This window comes from Nomascus leucogenys, chromosome 11 (assembly GCF_006542625.1).
Source record: "Nomascus leucogenys isolate Asia chromosome 11, Asia_NLE_v1, whole genome shotgun sequence".
Lineage (NCBI taxonomy): Eukaryota > Metazoa > Chordata > Mammalia > Primates > Hylobatidae > Nomascus > Nomascus leucogenys.
In genome coordinates, this window is record NC_044391.1 from 53,662,209 (window position 1) to 53,678,275 (window position 16,067).

Sequence of the window (16,067 nt, forward strand, 5' to 3'; positions counted from 1 at the left end):
TTCCTTTCCCCATCGGCACCTTGGGCGGAGAAAGAGGCTGGTTCCTCTTGGGTCACTGGTCCTTCCCTGAACCACTACATTCTCCCAGCCAGAGCAAAAAAGTTCAGCGCCCATCCTGAACCTCACCCAGACTCACATCTTCATGGGGCACAGCTGGCTCCAAAAAGCAGTTTCATGTCCTACTGACATGGAATGCAGCCACACGTATTGGAGAGGGATAATGACAGAACCAGCACCCACACCTCTGTGAGGAGTGGCTGGGCCTAGTTCAGGGCCTCGGGGGAAATATTGAACCCACAGGATATTTTTTTCTTAGGAACCAAAAAAACTGAAGCACCATTTATCACATTCAAATGCTTTTCACAGGCCAGGCAAAATGGCTCATGCCTGTAATCCCAGCACTTTGAGGCCGAGGCAGGTGGATCACCTGAGGTCAGGAGTTTGAGACCAGCCTGACCAACATAGAGAAACCCTGTCTCTACTAAAATATACAAAAATTAGCTGGGCATGGTGGCAGGTGCCTGTAATCCCAGCTACTGGGGAGGCTGAAGCAGGATAATCGCTTGAACCCAGGAGGTGGAGGTTGCAGTGAGCCGAGATGGAGCCACTGCATTCAAGCCTAGGCGACAGAGTGAGACTCCACCTCAAAAAGAACAAAAAACAAACAAACAAACAAAAAATGCTGTTCACAAAGTAGGCATTCAAAAGTACATATATGGTCAAACTAAGTGCAAAGGAGTCAGCCACCCACCTCATGTGTCCCTATGGTTTCCTAAAGAAATATAAATGTTCTAACTCCAGAATCCTGCTGTTGGCCACAATCCCCCCTCCATTCGCAAGAATCTTCGGCACCCCTCCCCATGATACTCTGGTCCCCCAGTCCATGACCCCAAAGCCCGGGGGGTGGGGTGCAGTGAGGGTGGGTCTCCCCTCTTCAATTCCTCCTATTGTTCCGCAGAAGTCTTATCTGGGCAATAGGTCCTGTCCCCCCGCCTTAGGAATCCCTCCCCCTATTGTCAGCCAAAGGGACCTCCGGCCCACAGGGAGGCTCCAGCTCTCCTCCTCACCCTCCCACCCCAGCAGTCTATTGTCTGTTGAGGAAGCCCAAGTGCACGTGACTGAGCCCAAGGGACGAATGGATACAGTGGACTCGGAGATGCATAAGGACCCAGGACAGGACATCTGGACATGGCTGTGTGAATGTTTGGCTCGCTCTGTTCCAGCGGCTCTCCCAGAAGTTGGGAGGGGTGAAGATCCCCTTGGGCTGTCCATTCTTGGGTCCATGGCTTGAAGAAGAATCCCCTTCTGCTCACTATGAACATGGCTTATGACCTCGCAGAGAACAAAGATAAGGAGACCCAGAGCCAGGAAAAGGCTGCAGCCCCCGGGATCCTCTCCACCTTCCCATCCTCCCTCAGCTGAACATGGCAGCCTCAGAAGGAAAGGTACATTGGCATTTTGTGCTTTCGTATCTGGGTGTTGGGGGAATGGTGAGAAGTCACACTGCATTGGGCTTTCTGGTGGGGTCTAGACCAGAGGGTGGCTAGGGAAAAAGAAGGGCTGGGTAAAGAGGATACATCAAGAATCTAGGGCTGGCCAGATGCAATGGCTCATGGCTGTAATCCTAGCACTTTGGGAGGGCAAGACAGGTGGATCACTTGAGCCCAGGAGTTCAAGACCTTGGGCAACATAGTGAGACTCTAACTCTACAAAAAAAAAAAAAAAAAAAAGGAAGAAGAATCTAGGGCTTTCCAGTGGTTTCATGCCTCAGTCTTTGTCCCTCAACTGCTGCAACTGCAGTTGAGGGACAAAGATAACAACATCTTTTATCTTACACCCTGTCCCCTTCTCCTTTCACCAGACCCCCTCCTCCAGTGGCTGGGGCCAACCGATCTCTTCCATATCACTTCACCCCACCTACCCCCACTACAGCCTCCCCTTCCCTCTGCCAAGACAGCAGCCTCAGTGATATAACAAAACCTTTATTCTCAGAAAACAGGAAAAACAAAATTAAAAAACAAAACCAATAATTTCCATCTGGCCCCTGCCCCAGCCCTCCCACCCACCCACATATCCTCCTTTTGGGGGGACCATGATGCATGCATAGGGGTGGGAGCTAAAGGAAACTGTGTTCCTTGGGCGGAAAAAAGTCCTTGGGTCTAGGTGCTCTCCTCCAAGTTGATATCCCTCCCAGCCTTGCCCACCCTCCAGGCACACCAAGAAGGAGGAATTCTGGAGCAGTGCCAGAAGGACTGCCCTGAAGCTCCTCGGGGAATAGGCGGCTGAGTCAGTACCACCCCCATGGTTTTCACCAGTTACAGCTCATCTTCATCCAGCTTGGCAAGTCTGGCTTGGCAGCGAGGGGTTTTTGGAGTTGGAGAGACTGGAGGAGAGTCATGGGGAGCCTGGGGGATGTCACCAAGGGCCTGAAGAAAAGATTCAAGTCAGAGGATCAAAAAGGCCAGAAATCTACCCTCACTTCTCTCTTTTCAGTTAAGTCCCTAGCCAAGCCACCTCCTCTTCCCAGATATCTTAGACTGTCTGAGACTATCAGCTTCTCCTGAGTTAAAATAGAGGGGAGAAGCGTAAGGGGTGAGAAGTAGGAAGGACCAGACAAAAGTAAGGAATGATATCGGGAGGGAGCTTGGGGTCCCAGAACAAGAGAGGCTCTCCCCTTTTTATCCCTACAATGAGGGAGCTTTATTCGTCATACCTGTTTATCCAGTGGCAAGGGGGCTCTGGCCACCTCCCCTTTGGGTGATGGCAGCAGGGAGGGGAGAGAGCCATTGATGGGTGTGTGTGTGCTGCCCTGGGCCTGATCTCCAAGCCGAATTCTTCCAGGGCTCCCCACTCCAGGCCCTCCTGGCCGCCCCAGGCTGTTGGTCTGGCTCTCCCGTCTCTGGTACTCAATGGGTGACTGCAATGCTGGAGCAAAGAGAGGAACAGAAGGAGGGTTACCTCAGAGACAGATCTCTTCCCTAGGGCCTGTATCATTCTCCCACTTTGCCCTCCCTCTCTGTCAGCCAGTGTCAACTGCTTAGGGCTTTAAGGATTCTATCAAATTTTGAGCTAGCAGTGGAAAAGGGGATGGGCCATGGTCAGAGGGTAGGCACTGGAGACTGGGCAGTGAGGGATTCAGGAGGTCAAGGGGCTGAGAGAGCACATCGGGAAGAAAGGATGAGAGCTTCACCGTTGAGGAAGTCCCGTTGGCTCTCCAAGATCTGAGCCACATGCTTGATCCAGGCCTGACTGATAGCAGGGTCTGCAGCCTGCAGGACATAGCGCTGGATCCCACCCTCTGGCCCTCTGGAGGTCAATGCAAAGCGGCAAGGGTCACCTTGGAGGTTCCGCTCCAGTCCCAGGCAGCTCACCTGAATTGGCAGATAGGAGACAGCCCCCAGATTCCTCAGGCCCTCTCTGGCTCCTCTGAGACATCCTCTCAGAGGCCTCATGCCTTCTCTCTCTCCAAGCCCTCCCTCGTGGCCCTCTCCCCACCTTAATGCTGTTCTTGTATACATATCCAGGCTGTGTTCCACCTCTCACTCCTCCTCCCAGGGCTTCACTGAAGATGATGATTTGCTCAAAGAGGAAGACGCGCCTCTCTCGACCTCGGGAAGACAGCAGCCCTCCAGCCTCAGGCTCGGTGACCCAGAAAGTGTCCTGGCCCAAGAGCTTCCCCTGAGCAGTCAGTTTGCCCTGAAACCAAAAGGATAGTGGCCTTGGAAAAAGAACAAGAAAAAGGACAATTCTCTGCTCCTCCCTTCCTCACCTGACATGCCCAACCAACCACGGGGTCAGCCCCTGGAGAAGACAACTCCCCACAAGGACCTCCTGAGTGCTAGGGCTGGGGCAGAAGAGCATCGGGCCTCCGGTTTCTTGCCCTATCTCCGTACCTCAAATCCCCGCAATCTCCCCAGCGTCATCATATCGTTGCAGCGCTTGGGCACAAAGCACATGACCTCCACAGCTTGCTGGGACACAGGTGAGGGAGGCGCATTGTTGGACGAAGAGAGTCATTATTGGGAAAGAGGCCTCCTCAGCCAGTTGCCTCTTCAGACGGTGTCTCAACCCCAACCAGCCTCCCCCTAAAAACCAGACAGCTGTAAACCACCCGAGGGGCTGGGGGAACCCATGAGATACTAGAAGGATAAGGAGCACATGGTGTGTCCTGGAAGATCTGGGGTCCTCACCTCTAGCTCTGCAGTATCCATCCCAGCTCTATTGTAATACTTGAGAAAATCCTAAGACAGAGAGAAGAAACGCTCAGGGAGGTCACGAGGACACCCTTAGAAGCTCTCACATCCTCCCTGAGGACACCAGTGAGGGCCCTCAGGAAGTCTGGGGGAGCCCTAAGAACCCTGGGGAGATGAATGAGGAAACGGCTATGACAGCCAGCTGTGCCCCCAGGAAAAAGGGGGTCCTGACCTTGAGCAGCAGCTGGTATTTCATGATCCGCTGCACAGGTTTGATGAGGAGGTCGTTCAGCTGCAGGCGGTGCCCCAGCTGCTGCCGGAGCTCCTGGGGACAGGGACAGGATGGTTATGCAGCCTGGAAAGCCCCAGTTCTGTCCTCCTTCCCACCAAGACATCTCAGCCACTGACCTCAAAGTAGCTGTCCCCAAACTCTGACACCACATGCTCTGACTTGGGCTTATTCTGACAGTACACCACATACATATGCAGCCGGCGCTCCTAACACGGGTAATGTTTAAGAGAGAGCAGGGTGGGCAAGGAGGGAGGACACATCTCCAGAGAATCCCAGCCAATTCCTAAGCCCCGCCCCAGGCCCTGCCCCCTCAAGCCTCACGTGTTTGATGAATAGCTGAGCCAGCCAATCAGGATCTTTCAAACACTGTTGTAGCTCTTGCAAGAAATAGCTGGAGGGGTTGGTAGAGAAGGGCAGGTCAAATACATTTCAGAACCCCCACCTCGCCCACTCCCAGCAATTTCGAGCTGTCTGCCCTGGTAATGTGCCCTACAAAACTTCTCCAAACATTCCTTAAGTCGCAATGGGCTGATGTTAGGATACAGGGACAACCAGATGAGGGCCCCTCCCCAGCACCTAGCTGTCAGAGTTCCACCACTCACTCTCGGTGCCACTCATAGATTTGCTGGATATTCCCAAACACAATCCTGTCACGGCCTCGAAGACTCTCGGGGACCCCCTGAGCAGCCATGGTGGCCATGTAACCCTGTGGGAAAGTTGAGGGTGGGTCATGAGCATGTGGTGGCCCTCTCCCCACCTTAATGGTGCTCCTATACACAAATCCAGAGTGTGTTCCACCTCCTGCTCCCTGGTGGGAGCCGCCCTGCCCCCAGAGTAGGGAGGTCCAGGAGTGGGGAGGCTTGAGAGGTGGGACAGAGGAGCGCCCAGGCACCTCCTGAAAATAGCCCTGGGCAGATGGAAAAGCAGGCAGGAGGGGCTGGGAAGGGGTAAAGGGAGCTACCTCCACAATCTGCCCCAAGTCGTCCACGTACATTTTCTCTGTTTCTACCAGTTCACTCAGGACATACCTAGGATGAAAGCAGGAGGAGGCCCCCACTTCAGTGTCGGAGCTCATCCTTGGTTCAGCTGGTTCCTCCCTCCTCCCCTTTATCATCATAGCCAACCTTGGAGGAAATTCCATCTAAAATGTGAGGGACAGTCTTCTGGAAGTTGCGCAACCGCAGGGAAGGGCTGTGGACACTTACATACTCCTTTCCAGAGCCTTCTTCTTCTGTTCCTCCTCACTCTCAGGGGCTTGGGACAAAGTCTCCTCTTCAGGTGGCTGGAAGGAAAGAACATCCTAGGGTGAGCAAACGAATGCCCCTTGAGTGAAAGGAGCCTCCCCAGAGCCTGTCCTCACACCTGCGTCTTATCTCCAGGGCCCTCCAACAATGTGGTCAGCAAGGTCAGTTCCGGCAGCTCCTCTCCTGTGGCTAGAGCTGGCTCCAACATCCAGTTCTGGGTGCCAGAAGTCAAGTGTCAGAGGTCAGGGACAGTAGCTGGGTGGCCCCAACTTGCCCTCTCTGCCAGTGTCCTTCATAGATGTCCCACATGCTTTGGTGCCGTTCCCTGCTCACCTCATATGGTCCTGCCTGACCACTGTCTGCCTCAGTTTCCACACTGAGACAATGTTTGGAATGATCCAACCATCTCCTCAGGCCACTGATGGGCCCTGGGGGGCCTGGGGAACAGGGGCCAGAGCTGAGGCCAGAGCTGGGGCCAGAGGGGGCAGCCAGACCGGAGGCAGCAGAAGCCGATATACTCCCCTCACTGCCCGCAATGGAATAGGATTCTAATGGGAGGAAAAAGAGAGGAGGTGATAGACCTTGCCCCAGCTCCAGACTCAGGGTCCCCAGGGAACTCCCAGGGTCTTCTCTTCATGATGCTCAGCCTCTCTCTCCAAGGGCTCACTCTCTTGCCATCCTCATTTGAGTTGGCCAGGATAGAAAATTTCACCAGGGCACCCCTGGGAGAAAGCACAGTAAGGTAAACACCTGGCTCTCCAGGCCTGGAACCCCCAGTTACATGTGGAGGTTCCCCATATCCTGAGCATAGCACAGATATGGGGGCGGGGGCAGCCATCTGGGCAGACATTGGAAACTGGGGGTGGCCATCTGCTCTCCTACAACCCTCCCCCTTTCAATGGGTACAGACCATTCTCTGGGGAGAGGGGAGGATGAGCTGGGTCCATCTGCCACTCCCAGTCCCCTCCTCCACCAATTGCAGTAATCACTATAGAAAGAAAAGACTTCTGCAGCCCACCTCCCCAACACATGCGTAGACCCAATAGAGGAGGCCAATGAGGAGGGTCCATCAGGGTTATCTTTGGCCTGTGCTCAGCGACAGAGAGCTGTGATTCCTTATAAAGCCCCTTGTAGAACCACCTCATTCTCATTCCTCCATTCCCCTGTCCCTCTTCAGAAGTAGATTCTTAGCAAAAGGTTTGAGGAAAATAATCGGTTCTAGGACTAAGGGGATTGTGGTTGGATTTTTCTCAAACCCGTTTGACTAAGGGAAAGAGATGAGTTCCCTGCCCCTTCCCCAATTTCCTTAACTTGAACTAACAGAAATTTGGAGGCAGAAGGGACCTTAGGGATCACTTAAGAAACCACTTTCCTGGAAAACACATACAGTCTCCAACCCTAAATCCCAAGGGCCAGGGCAAACAGATGCCCTGAACCCCCAGCCCGCCCCCCACTCGACACTGGGCCCTCTCGACCTGGCACTCACCACGTCCCCCCCGGGCGAAGCAGCAGCCGCATTTTGCCAGCACTTTTCGGATCACACGGGGACAGGCACAGCGACCCCCTTTGTGCCCCCCCCGCATGGCGCCCGGGCCCCCCCGCTCCCCCCACCCGGGCCGGCCATGCAGGGGGAATCACGGGGGGCGGGGCGGGGACGGCGCCGGGCGCACACCCCCCCTCCCTCCTACCCTGGTCCAGGCTGTGGGAGGGGGGGAGGGAGGGGACCGGGAGGAGGTGTCCAGGGGTAGGCGGAAGTCTAGTCTTGAGGCGGGCTGGGGGGCTCTAGAGAGAGAGAGGCGCGGGGCCCGGCCGCCGGGCTGGGCGGGGAGGGTTTCCGGAACCCTGTCGGTGCGGGGGCCTAGGGTCCAGATGTCCAGTGGAAGGGGGAGGGATGGTAGGGGAGGCTGGGCCGGGATGCGGCAGCCTCTCCAGCTGTCTCCGGCCTCTGGTTGGGGGTGGCTCTAGGCCCGGGCCAGGGAGGAGGCGAGGGCCGACCCCCGAGCCACTGGCGCTGTGCGGGTCCCAGCGGAGCGGCGAGCTGAATAACAGGCCTGGCCGCGGGGCCGCCACGAGGCGGGGCCTCTGCGGCCCAGCTCCGCCCTCTCCATCGCGTTCCCCCTCCTGCCTGCGCCGGGTTCCCGCCCCGATCGCCCCTCCCCCAGACACCACCACGTTCCCACTCCACGTCCCCAGCGCTTTTTCCCCTCCCCAGCCCGTGCTCCCCCGCCCCGGGGTCCCCCTCCCTCTCTCATCCCGGGGTCTGCGGAGCGCTGGGGTCGGGGTTCAGCCTGTCGGCAGGGTCTGCCCAGGTCTCCCCTTGGCCTCTGCGATGAAGGAGGACTCGGTGGATGGGGCCTTGGCCTGTGCGAAGATGTTCTAGGTTTGGGGCTGTCCCCGACCGCGTGGACAGAGGCCCCCTGGTACGGGGTGCGTGTATGGGGAGTCTTTTGTGGGTGAACACAACCCAGATGCCGCCCTCTGTCAGGACCCTTCTTTCCTCCAGGCCTCGGAACTCCAGCTAAGACTAATCGCCAATTAAGGCGAAGTCCTGGAGCCCGGGCTGGCGAGGGGCCAGGGGTGGGGCGCGGGGACACTCTGCCTGCGGGGGCTCGGGACCGACTGGGATGGGGGATACACATTGGACTCGAAGGCGAGAGGAGTGGAGGTCTCTGCGATTAAATGGGTCTCATGCAAACTAGATGCGAACTTTATGCTAATAAGAGCAGAATATTTTTGAATTCGCCACTTGGCGCAGGATAGCAAACTGTGCCCCACCCCACCCCCAGCTTCTTACCGGGCTGCAGAGCCCCGGCGAGGACCTCATGTTCGCGATCCCTTCTGTGATCTCCCTCCGTACGTTCAGACTCTGGCTCGGTACCCCCCAACCCCAGGGGGCTTCTCCTCGGGGGCTGCGGGGACAGAACCCCTGTAAGGAACCTGCCCTCCTAGGCAGCCCTGACTTCCCCCTTCCCCTTCTCCTACCTGTCAAAATCCACATTGTTATAAAAGTGTCGCCCAGAACGGGGCTATGGCCCTCGTAATAGAACTCATGCATTCCTGCGACTGCCCCGCAGAACTCGTTTTCGGATAAATTGAGTTGTGGGTGCAGCCCTCCTGAAGGCCCTGAAAGACCCCCGACCCCACCGCGAGCCCCCATTCTTACCCCCTCCTGCCCGGGGAGGGCGCATGCGCTTAGCATGCCCCCCATGACCCCCAGTATCCGGTCAGTGCGGCCAGGGGCGGGGCGGTCCGGGGGCTTCATACTGAACCCCCACCCTGCTCCAAGTTTCAGGGTCGAGGGGGCACGGAAGCTGGGGGGCTTTGAGGCCTGCGCGCGTCCGGGGAGTTGCTGCTACGGAATCCGCCCCCTGCCCGGCTCCGCCCCCACTCCCACCCCAGCCAAACTTCGCAAAGTGGGTAGGGTTGTTCTTTTCTCTACAACCATAGTTGAACAACAAAACAACACCCTCTTAATACTAATTCCAACATCGAAGTGTGACCCAGGGTTTCTCAGTGTTACTACAGAGCCCGCTGGTGCATCCCGTTTCCCCAGGTCCTCAGGAGGCAGAGGGACTGGGAGTGCACGCAGGGATCTCCCCATCACCCCCTCTCCCCTTTCCAGCAGGTCCCGCTCCCCACCCCACCCCCACCCAGTCCCTGGAAAAGAACGGTGTGGCATAAAGAGTTACATATTTTACTTTATTTTTATTAAATTAAAAGCTACAGTCTGGCAGCGATTCCAGAACAGGGTAAGGAGGTTCCTCATAGGGATCAGAGAAGAGCGGAGAAAGACAGACTGACGGAGACTGAGACACAGGAGAGAAAGGACAAGGTTAAGGGAGAACTGTATCTGATGAACACACACAGCCGGCTCCATGGGGGGTGGCGGGGAGCTCACATCAGCCCAATTTCTCCTCCCCGGCACCCGAAGTTCAGCGGTGAAGCAGTATGTGGGGGCGGTTGGGAATCAAGAGACCCTCCCTTCCCCACCCTAGGTCCTTTCTCCGCTTGGTCATGGAGCACAGCACATACCAGAAAAAGCCAAGGGCAATGGAGGGGCAGGGAAACCGGGAGTATATGTACACGGGGAGCGGGGAACAGAGCCTTGGAGGTCGGCCTCTGCCAGAAGGGAGTGGCTCACTCTGCATTGAAACACTTGGCCAGTGGGGGATGGGGGAATGGGTTGCCCCCTCCCTCTCGGAACTCCCTTCCCAGTCAGACAGGTCCCCTACAGGTGTGGTGTGGGGGGCAGGGGGCAGAGAGGAGAAAGAGGCTTCTGCTGGGTCCTAGTAGAGGCGGACAGCAGGGGCCTTGGCAAAGGCGATGTCCTTCAGTCATCTGTGATACCCTTCGCTCTCAGCTCCTCTTGCACCCGGGTCAGGTAGGTGGGGTCTGGGTACCCAAACCTGGGAGCAAAGAGAAATGAGGGTGAGGGTTGTTAGCTGTTTGAACTTGCTATTATCCCCATGCTCACCCTCATTCTAGGTGGCTCAGACACCTCCCCACCTCTCCTAAGGGAGGACACCTCCAAACCCAAGATAACTTAGCCCAATTCTGCTTATTTTTGTAGGCTAAGCTGGGCACACCAGGACCAGGTTGAATGTAGGAGAAACTGAGATGGCTGAACAGTTTGGAAGTGGTCCTCTCCAGTTAGGAGGCTCCCTGAGTGAGGGGTTGGTGGGTCCCTCAGTGGAAATGGAGCAAAGGGGAGGAGCCAAGGGAAAGGAAATGAAGAGGGGTCGCACAGCTGGGGTCCCCCTGTGCAGCTGGTCTTGTGGTGGATGTCGTTCCAGGTGATGACATTCGGTCTCCCTGTGGTCATGGACGTGCCGATAGTGAAGGTGAGACGCTGGTCAAACGCCTTGCGGAACAGGGTCAGCACCTTGTTGCCCTCAGGGCAGTCCGGGAGGTAGGCCACCCGTGTGGTGCCAGGATACCGAACTCCTGGGTTTGGGTGTTCAGCCTGGGAGGAAGGTGAAGCAGAGTGGGCAGTAAGCAGCCAGGCATCCTAAGGCCCAGATGCCAGTGGAGGGTCATCCAGGCCAGTCTCTGTCTGAGCACCCCCAGCTAATGCGAACGGGGCAGCAACAGGCTGACAGCTTTCCACAGCAGGAGAGATTATACGGCCTCTGCAGCAAAAGCCTGTTTCAGAGCATAATCCTTATGTTTTAAGAGATTTTTTCTGCTGCCTCAATCCTTCAAGTCTCCATTCAGCAACAAATGGATTCTCAGAAGTGATGGAAGTTAGCTGGTCCCTACACTCCAGACAACTCAGCAAAAATGTGAAGACAGAATAATCTATCTTTCAGCCTTCCCTTCACCTGAAAATACTCCTAATGTTTCTGCCACTGTCTAACTTGTTCCATTTTCCATCACTCTTCTGTGCAGCTTCTTCACCCCTCTGCAGCCAGAATTGCACATTACTCTTTGTCTAGCAGGAAGACACCTATAGGCCTTGACCACTCCTGTTTTTACAGAGTGATGCTCCTGGCTTTGTTGGGTTGGTCAGATCCCTTCCTATTGTGCCTCCCTTCCCCTAAGCCACCACCTCCACAGAATTTACCTCTGCCAAGATGTCAGCACAGTATTTGTGTTCATCAAGGAAATAATATGCAATTCCTTTCTCTCATATCTGATTTGCTTTTTTTTTTTTCCTAGCTCATATCTGATTTTCACGTGTGCCTTGGGATCACAGGGATGGAAAAGCTGGGCCTCACGGGGACCTCCTAGGTCCAGGGCACTGAGTAGGAGGGCACAGTGGAAGACAGCAAGACTGTCTCACATCTAACAAGCACGCTCACCCTCACTCGGTTTTCCTAGGTCAGAGCTTGGGGAAAGCCAAAGGGTAAGGGCAGGCCATGGTCTTCTTACCCCCTGGACACCGGGCGGGAAGACGTACTGGATGACAATGGTGCCGTACTTCTCATAGCTGGGCAGTAGGAGGGTGGCGTCCTTAGAGACCAGCATCCGCCCATTCTGGGGCTGGTTGCCCACCAGCTGCCCATAGAAGCGGCCGCACATGGGGCAGGCCTTTTTCACCTGCAGAGCCCGGGTGATGCAGCCCTCGCAGAATGAATGCCGGCACTTCTCCAATGTCTTGGCATTCTGGATCTCCCCCAGACAGATGGGGCAGGTGCTCTCCTGCTCTTCTGCCTCCTCCCGAAGGCGAGGAGGAAGAGGTGGGGGCAGGGGGGGAGGAGGAGGGGGGAGCCCCCTGGCTCCTGGGGGCAGAAGTGGGGCTGCTCGGAGAGGGGGTGGGCCTGTGCGGTGCATCTCAGGATGCTCCCCTCCACCCCCCAGAGCCAGGCAGCCCATCAGCTCCCCCTGCCTCTGAGCTTTCTTCAGCTCTTTCTCCGCCTCTTTTAGCAGCCCCTTGAGAGCCTTCCGGGCTAGGTAGAGCCCATTGGGAGGGGCCGGGGGAGGGCCCTGTGGGGAAAGCTGGAGAACATAGATGTCAGAAGTCTCGCCATCTATGAGGATGGACACACGGTGCTCCTCCCGAAGCCGGGCCAGCCGGGCTGGGGTCTCTTTGCTCAGGAAGTCCCACACAGGCTTGGAGACAGTCACTTTGTTCTTGCAGGTGCCTCCACAGGCTGCCATTCTGGACAGGACGAACGACACTGCCCCCAGGGTGAAAGGGACTCAGGGTGGGGGGTCCCCATTTGACAAGTATCAGTGCCTCCTACTTCAGGTTCCTTCCAAATTCTCTATTACCTCTGTTTTCTCAAAGCCTAATCCCCAACCCTTCCCCCAAATTCATATTCTGTCTCCCCTTATCTTCCAAACCCAGTACCCACTGAAGAGCAAAAAAGTTTCCAGAGCTGGCCGGGCGCGGTGGCTCAAGCCTGTAATCCCAGCACTTTGGGAGGCCGAGGCGGGCGGATCAGGAGGTCAGGAGATCGAGACCATCCTGGCTAACACGGTGAAACCCCGTCTCTACTAAAAATACAAAAAATTAGCCAGACGTGTTGGCGGGCGCCTGTAGTCCCAGCTACTCCGGAGGCTGAGGCAGGAGAATGGCGTGAACCCGGGAGGCGGAGCTTGCAGTGAGCCGAGATCCAGCCACTGCACTCCAGCCTGGGGGACAGAGCAAGACTCTGCCTCAAAAAAAAAAAAAAAAAAAAAAGTTTCCACAGCTATGTTATCATCTAAGCCACGTATCAGTCTTGTTTCTCCTGTCATTTCTCCCAGATCATGGAAACAATTTGCCCCTCCCACTTCTGGGGGGAAAATGGACTGTTTAAAGGGGAGGGAGACTTTTTGCCCCTCCTTTTGCTTACTTTGATCCTGAAGAGCTTAGAATTGGCATGCAGGCTCACTCTTCTTTCCCTGCTCCCTACTTGTAGGTCGTGTGACCTGGTAGGGCAGAAAAATGGAAGGAAAATGAGAAACCCCTTCTCCCAATTCCCATGGCCCCCAAACCAGCAGCCCATGGAACAGAGACAGAAACCTGGGTACAGGTTGCTAAGAATGGCATTACTTGGAACATGGAATGAAGGAAACCAGTTTAAGGGTGAAAATTGAGGATCCCTTGCCGGGGAGATACCTGGAAAGCCCATGGAAGATGATGGCAGCAGAAATCCTTCTATTTCCACTCAGCTGACCAGGACTGGGAGTTGGGGAAGGGTAAAAAGTTATGATGGCAAATGTTACCATTTCCCTCAGCCAACCCAGAAATAAAAAGTCCCCTTCCATCTCCTCTCTCCTCTGCAGAATTCCATCATCAGCTTCTCCCCAAGTTGCTCAAGAAGGAACTTCAACATGCTAACCTTCCTCCTTTCTTCCCCAGCTCTGAGGCCCCCAAGAAAGCCTAGGGCACACATAAGAGAAGTCAGGAAAGAAAACGCCCACACAGGTGGAGGTCTTCTTGCCACCTCCCTCAGATCACATGGACCAGAATATTTCCTATGCTCCCCAACTCCTCGCCCTGCTCCATATTCCCAAATATTTCAGCCCCTATTGCCAGGGAGCCTTCCTTGAGAGCTAACTCAGTCCCTTCTGCTGAAGTCTGTTAAGGATGTGACCAAAGTGGCAGCAGCCCCTGCAATAACAAAGTTCTCATTGTCACCTTTTAAACCCAGCACAGGCAGGGCTGTCAGCTCCCAAGTCTGGCATTTAGGGAGGGGCGGGGCTCACACAAGGGCTCAGCTGGAGGGCCCTGATGTTTTCCCTGAGTCTGGTTGCATTGTGCTACGGGGCTGTCTCCACAACACTTCCAAATGCAGCTCAAACAGAAAGAAGGGCCATTGGTGTGACCTCCATTTATTGACTGATCCAAAAAGGAGCAGCTGTCCCTTCATGCCTCCATCATCGTTCCCCAAGGCCAGATGCACCTCGAGATTCATAAAGTGAAAATGGAACCCTAGAGTCTCAGCCCATACAGTCTATCCGCGATGCAACACTTCTCTCCCCATCACAGGGGACCCAGGACCTAGGTGTCCTAGGTCCAAGTCCTGCTGGCACAGAAAAGGGAGGCGGGGCCACAGTTTAGGGTGGGTCTGTGATTCCTCTGTGGCAACCCAGGCCGGACAAGGGACCAGTCTCTCCCTCCAGACAGAGACCAGAGGGAGGCACAGCCCGGACGGGCAAGGGTCCCTGGGGGCATCCACTGAAGCAGCTCCCGCCCTCCCCCCACGGCCTCCTCCAAGACCCGACCCGGAACCAACTCCCCACATCCCTCACTAGCCAAAGCCCCCGGATCCCCACCGCCGGGTGGGGGTGCATGTCGGCCCGATCGCAGCCCTCAGAACCCCCGAATGGAGGCCAAGGCTGGAGGGTGCTAGAAAGATGATCGGCCGGGCACGGAGCAGGGAGCCTGGAGCCGCGCGCGGGGAAGGGAGGTGGAGGAGGGGGTGCCGGGGGAGCGGGGGGCGCGTGAGGGGTGCGAGCGGGGCCCGGGGGGCGCGCGGTGGGTGTGGGGGGCGCCGGGCTCACCTACCTCTCGTCAGCGCCGCCATTGCCGGTCACATGACTGAGGCTGTTGCTGGGATGACGGTCCGGGCCTTAGCAACAAGGGGGGGAGACCCCGAAAGGTGGGGGGTTGCAGGGGGTGCAGGCTGAGGGAAAGGGAAGGAGGGAGGACGGCACCCCCTTTCCCCTCACAGGTGATAATCACCGTTCCTTTGACCCCCTTCTATCCGCAAGCCCCTGCCCTTCCTCCCCAAAACAAAAATGGAGGCGCTGTCCCAGTCTTTGGAGGGAGGGGGTGGCGTCATGGAACTGAGGGTAGGAGGTTAAATCCCTGGAGACGCCACCCTTCTCGCTCCCCGCTCCCGGAGGAGCACTCTCCCTTTTCTTTCCCAGCCAGCTGCGTAGCAGCTCCCGGGAGCTGGTGGTGGATGGGTGGGTGAAGTGTTGGTGGGTATATGGGGATTCGGGGGGAGGGCGGCAATTTTTTGAATCCTTATGGTAGAAGGGCCTTTGAGGAACAATGTGGGATGGGAAGAGTCATAGTAAAAAGAAAAGCATTGGCTCTAAAAAATAAACAAATCCGGGTACTAAACTATTTCAATCCCCTCCCTCATCTCCTGCCTCTTTCTAGATTGTTACCTCCTATGACCCCCACAACCTGCTCTCAGATGATCATTGGTAAGTGCCTCTGATTTTTCTCTTTCCACAAACAGGGATATGGAGGCTGGTGCATAATGGGAAGCGAATACATTTTTTAAAAAGTGGCTTGAGGTGGTGGTAGTGTCAAGTGTATGGTTCAAATAGAGTTAAAAACTCTCAAAGAAAAAAAAAAGCTCTGCTCTGCTTCCCACATCAAGCAGTCTCCGCCCAATCCAACTCACTTCCCTGGGGCCACATCAAGCCAGGTTTTTCCACCAGCCAAAAGACTTCCTCAGCCAAGACAGGAATCTCCCAAACTGGCAACAACCTCTATTCATCCACCCCTTTTTCACTCCCCCTCTGGACTGGAGGGCTAGTCACTTTCTTCACTTTCCCAGGACCCTGCTGTACTCTTCCTTCCCTCCAGGAAGAGGACAGCTTTCCCAGGAAGCCTAGGGGAATTCTGGGTTCCTTTTCTTTTAGCTGGTGGGCCGAGAGGCCTACTCACCTTTACAAAGATGGAGTGTTAGCAAGCCCAGAACTCTGGGAAGAGGAAGGGTCCCATCACCCTACTCTTCCCTGGCCCTCACTACCGCTGACCTCCCACAAGGTTGAAGACTAAGTTTTCCATTCCAGTGCACACCCTTCACAGCCTTTTTAAAAAAGTTCACAGCCATCTGTCTAGAAACCCACATCCTTAGTTAGGGGCCCAACACCTTGAACACCAGAATTCAGCTGGTCTCTGCACCGTTAAGCACAGGCTTCCTGAGAGAAGTGAAATTATAAAAA

At 55.7% G+C, this 16,067-nt stretch overlaps 3 protein-coding genes across 11 annotated transcripts; all 3 read right to left on the reverse strand.

Moving 5' to 3' along the window:
- Window positions 1–1,964: 1,964 nt before the first annotated feature.
- ARHGEF25 (Rho guanine nucleotide exchange factor 25) lies at window positions 1,965–7,768 on the reverse strand. Of its 4 annotated transcripts, none has more exons than XM_030822343.1 (16): window positions 6,640–7,189; window positions 6,311–6,451; window positions 6,063–6,166; window positions 5,848–5,943; window positions 5,691–5,767; window positions 5,447–5,513; window positions 5,088–5,191; window positions 4,807–4,876; window positions 4,602–4,691; window positions 4,426–4,518; window positions 4,191–4,241; window positions 3,894–3,971; window positions 3,496–3,696; window positions 3,191–3,371; window positions 2,714–2,925; window positions 1,965–2,426 (listed from the first exon to the last, which is right to left on the reverse strand). In XM_030822343.1, exons 4-16 carry the CDS (start codon window positions 5,935–5,937, stop codon window positions 2,316–2,318), a joined length of 1,425 nt encoding a protein of 474 aa, XP_030678203.1. In that variant the 5' UTR covers window positions 5,938–5,943; window positions 6,063–6,166; window positions 6,311–6,451; window positions 6,640–7,189; the 3' UTR covers window positions 1,965–2,315. The 4 variants fall into 4 exon arrangements, with proteins under 4 accessions (XP_030678203.1, XP_030678202.1, XP_030678200.1 ...); XM_030822342.1 differs by lacking the exon at window positions 6,640–7,189 and adding an exon at window positions 7,216–7,768 and having other exon boundaries at window positions 1,967–2,426; XM_030822340.1 differs by lacking the exons at window positions 6,311–6,451; window positions 6,640–7,189 and adding an exon at window positions 7,216–7,768 and having other exon boundaries at window positions 1,967–2,426; window positions 6,063–6,277.
- A 184-nt stretch (window positions 7,769–7,952) lies between these two features.
- LOC115830442 (rho guanine nucleotide exchange factor 25-like) lies at window positions 7,953–8,992 on the reverse strand. Its single transcript, XM_030822344.1, has 3 exons — window positions 8,893–8,992; window positions 8,524–8,638; window positions 7,953–8,090 (listed from the first exon to the last, which is right to left on the reverse strand). Exons 1-3 carry the CDS (start codon window positions 8,989–8,991, stop codon window positions 7,978–7,980), a joined length of 327 nt encoding a protein of 108 aa, XP_030678204.1. The 5' UTR covers window position 8,992; the 3' UTR covers window positions 7,953–7,977.
- Window positions 8,993–9,409: 417 nt separating this feature from the next.
- Window positions 9,410–15,224, reverse strand: DTX3 (deltex E3 ubiquitin ligase 3). 6 transcript variants are annotated; one of them, XM_030822349.1, is made up of 7 exons: window positions 14,668–15,224; window positions 13,798–14,062; window positions 13,276–13,338; window positions 13,010–13,085; window positions 11,601–12,330; window positions 10,475–10,692; window positions 9,410–10,135 (listed from the first exon to the last, which is right to left on the reverse strand). In XM_030822349.1, exons 4-7 carry the CDS (start codon window positions 13,036–13,038, stop codon window positions 10,060–10,062), a joined length of 1,053 nt encoding a protein of 350 aa, XP_030678209.1. In that variant the 5' UTR covers window positions 13,039–13,085; window positions 13,276–13,338; window positions 13,798–14,062; window positions 14,668–15,224; the 3' UTR covers window positions 9,410–10,059. The 6 variants fall into 6 exon arrangements, with proteins under 6 accessions (XP_030678209.1, XP_003252814.1, XP_030678207.1 ...); XM_003252766.3 differs by lacking the exon at window positions 13,798–14,062; XM_030822347.1 differs by lacking the exon at window positions 13,798–14,062 and having other exon boundaries at window positions 13,276–13,539.
- Window positions 15,225–16,067: the final 843 nt, after the last annotated feature.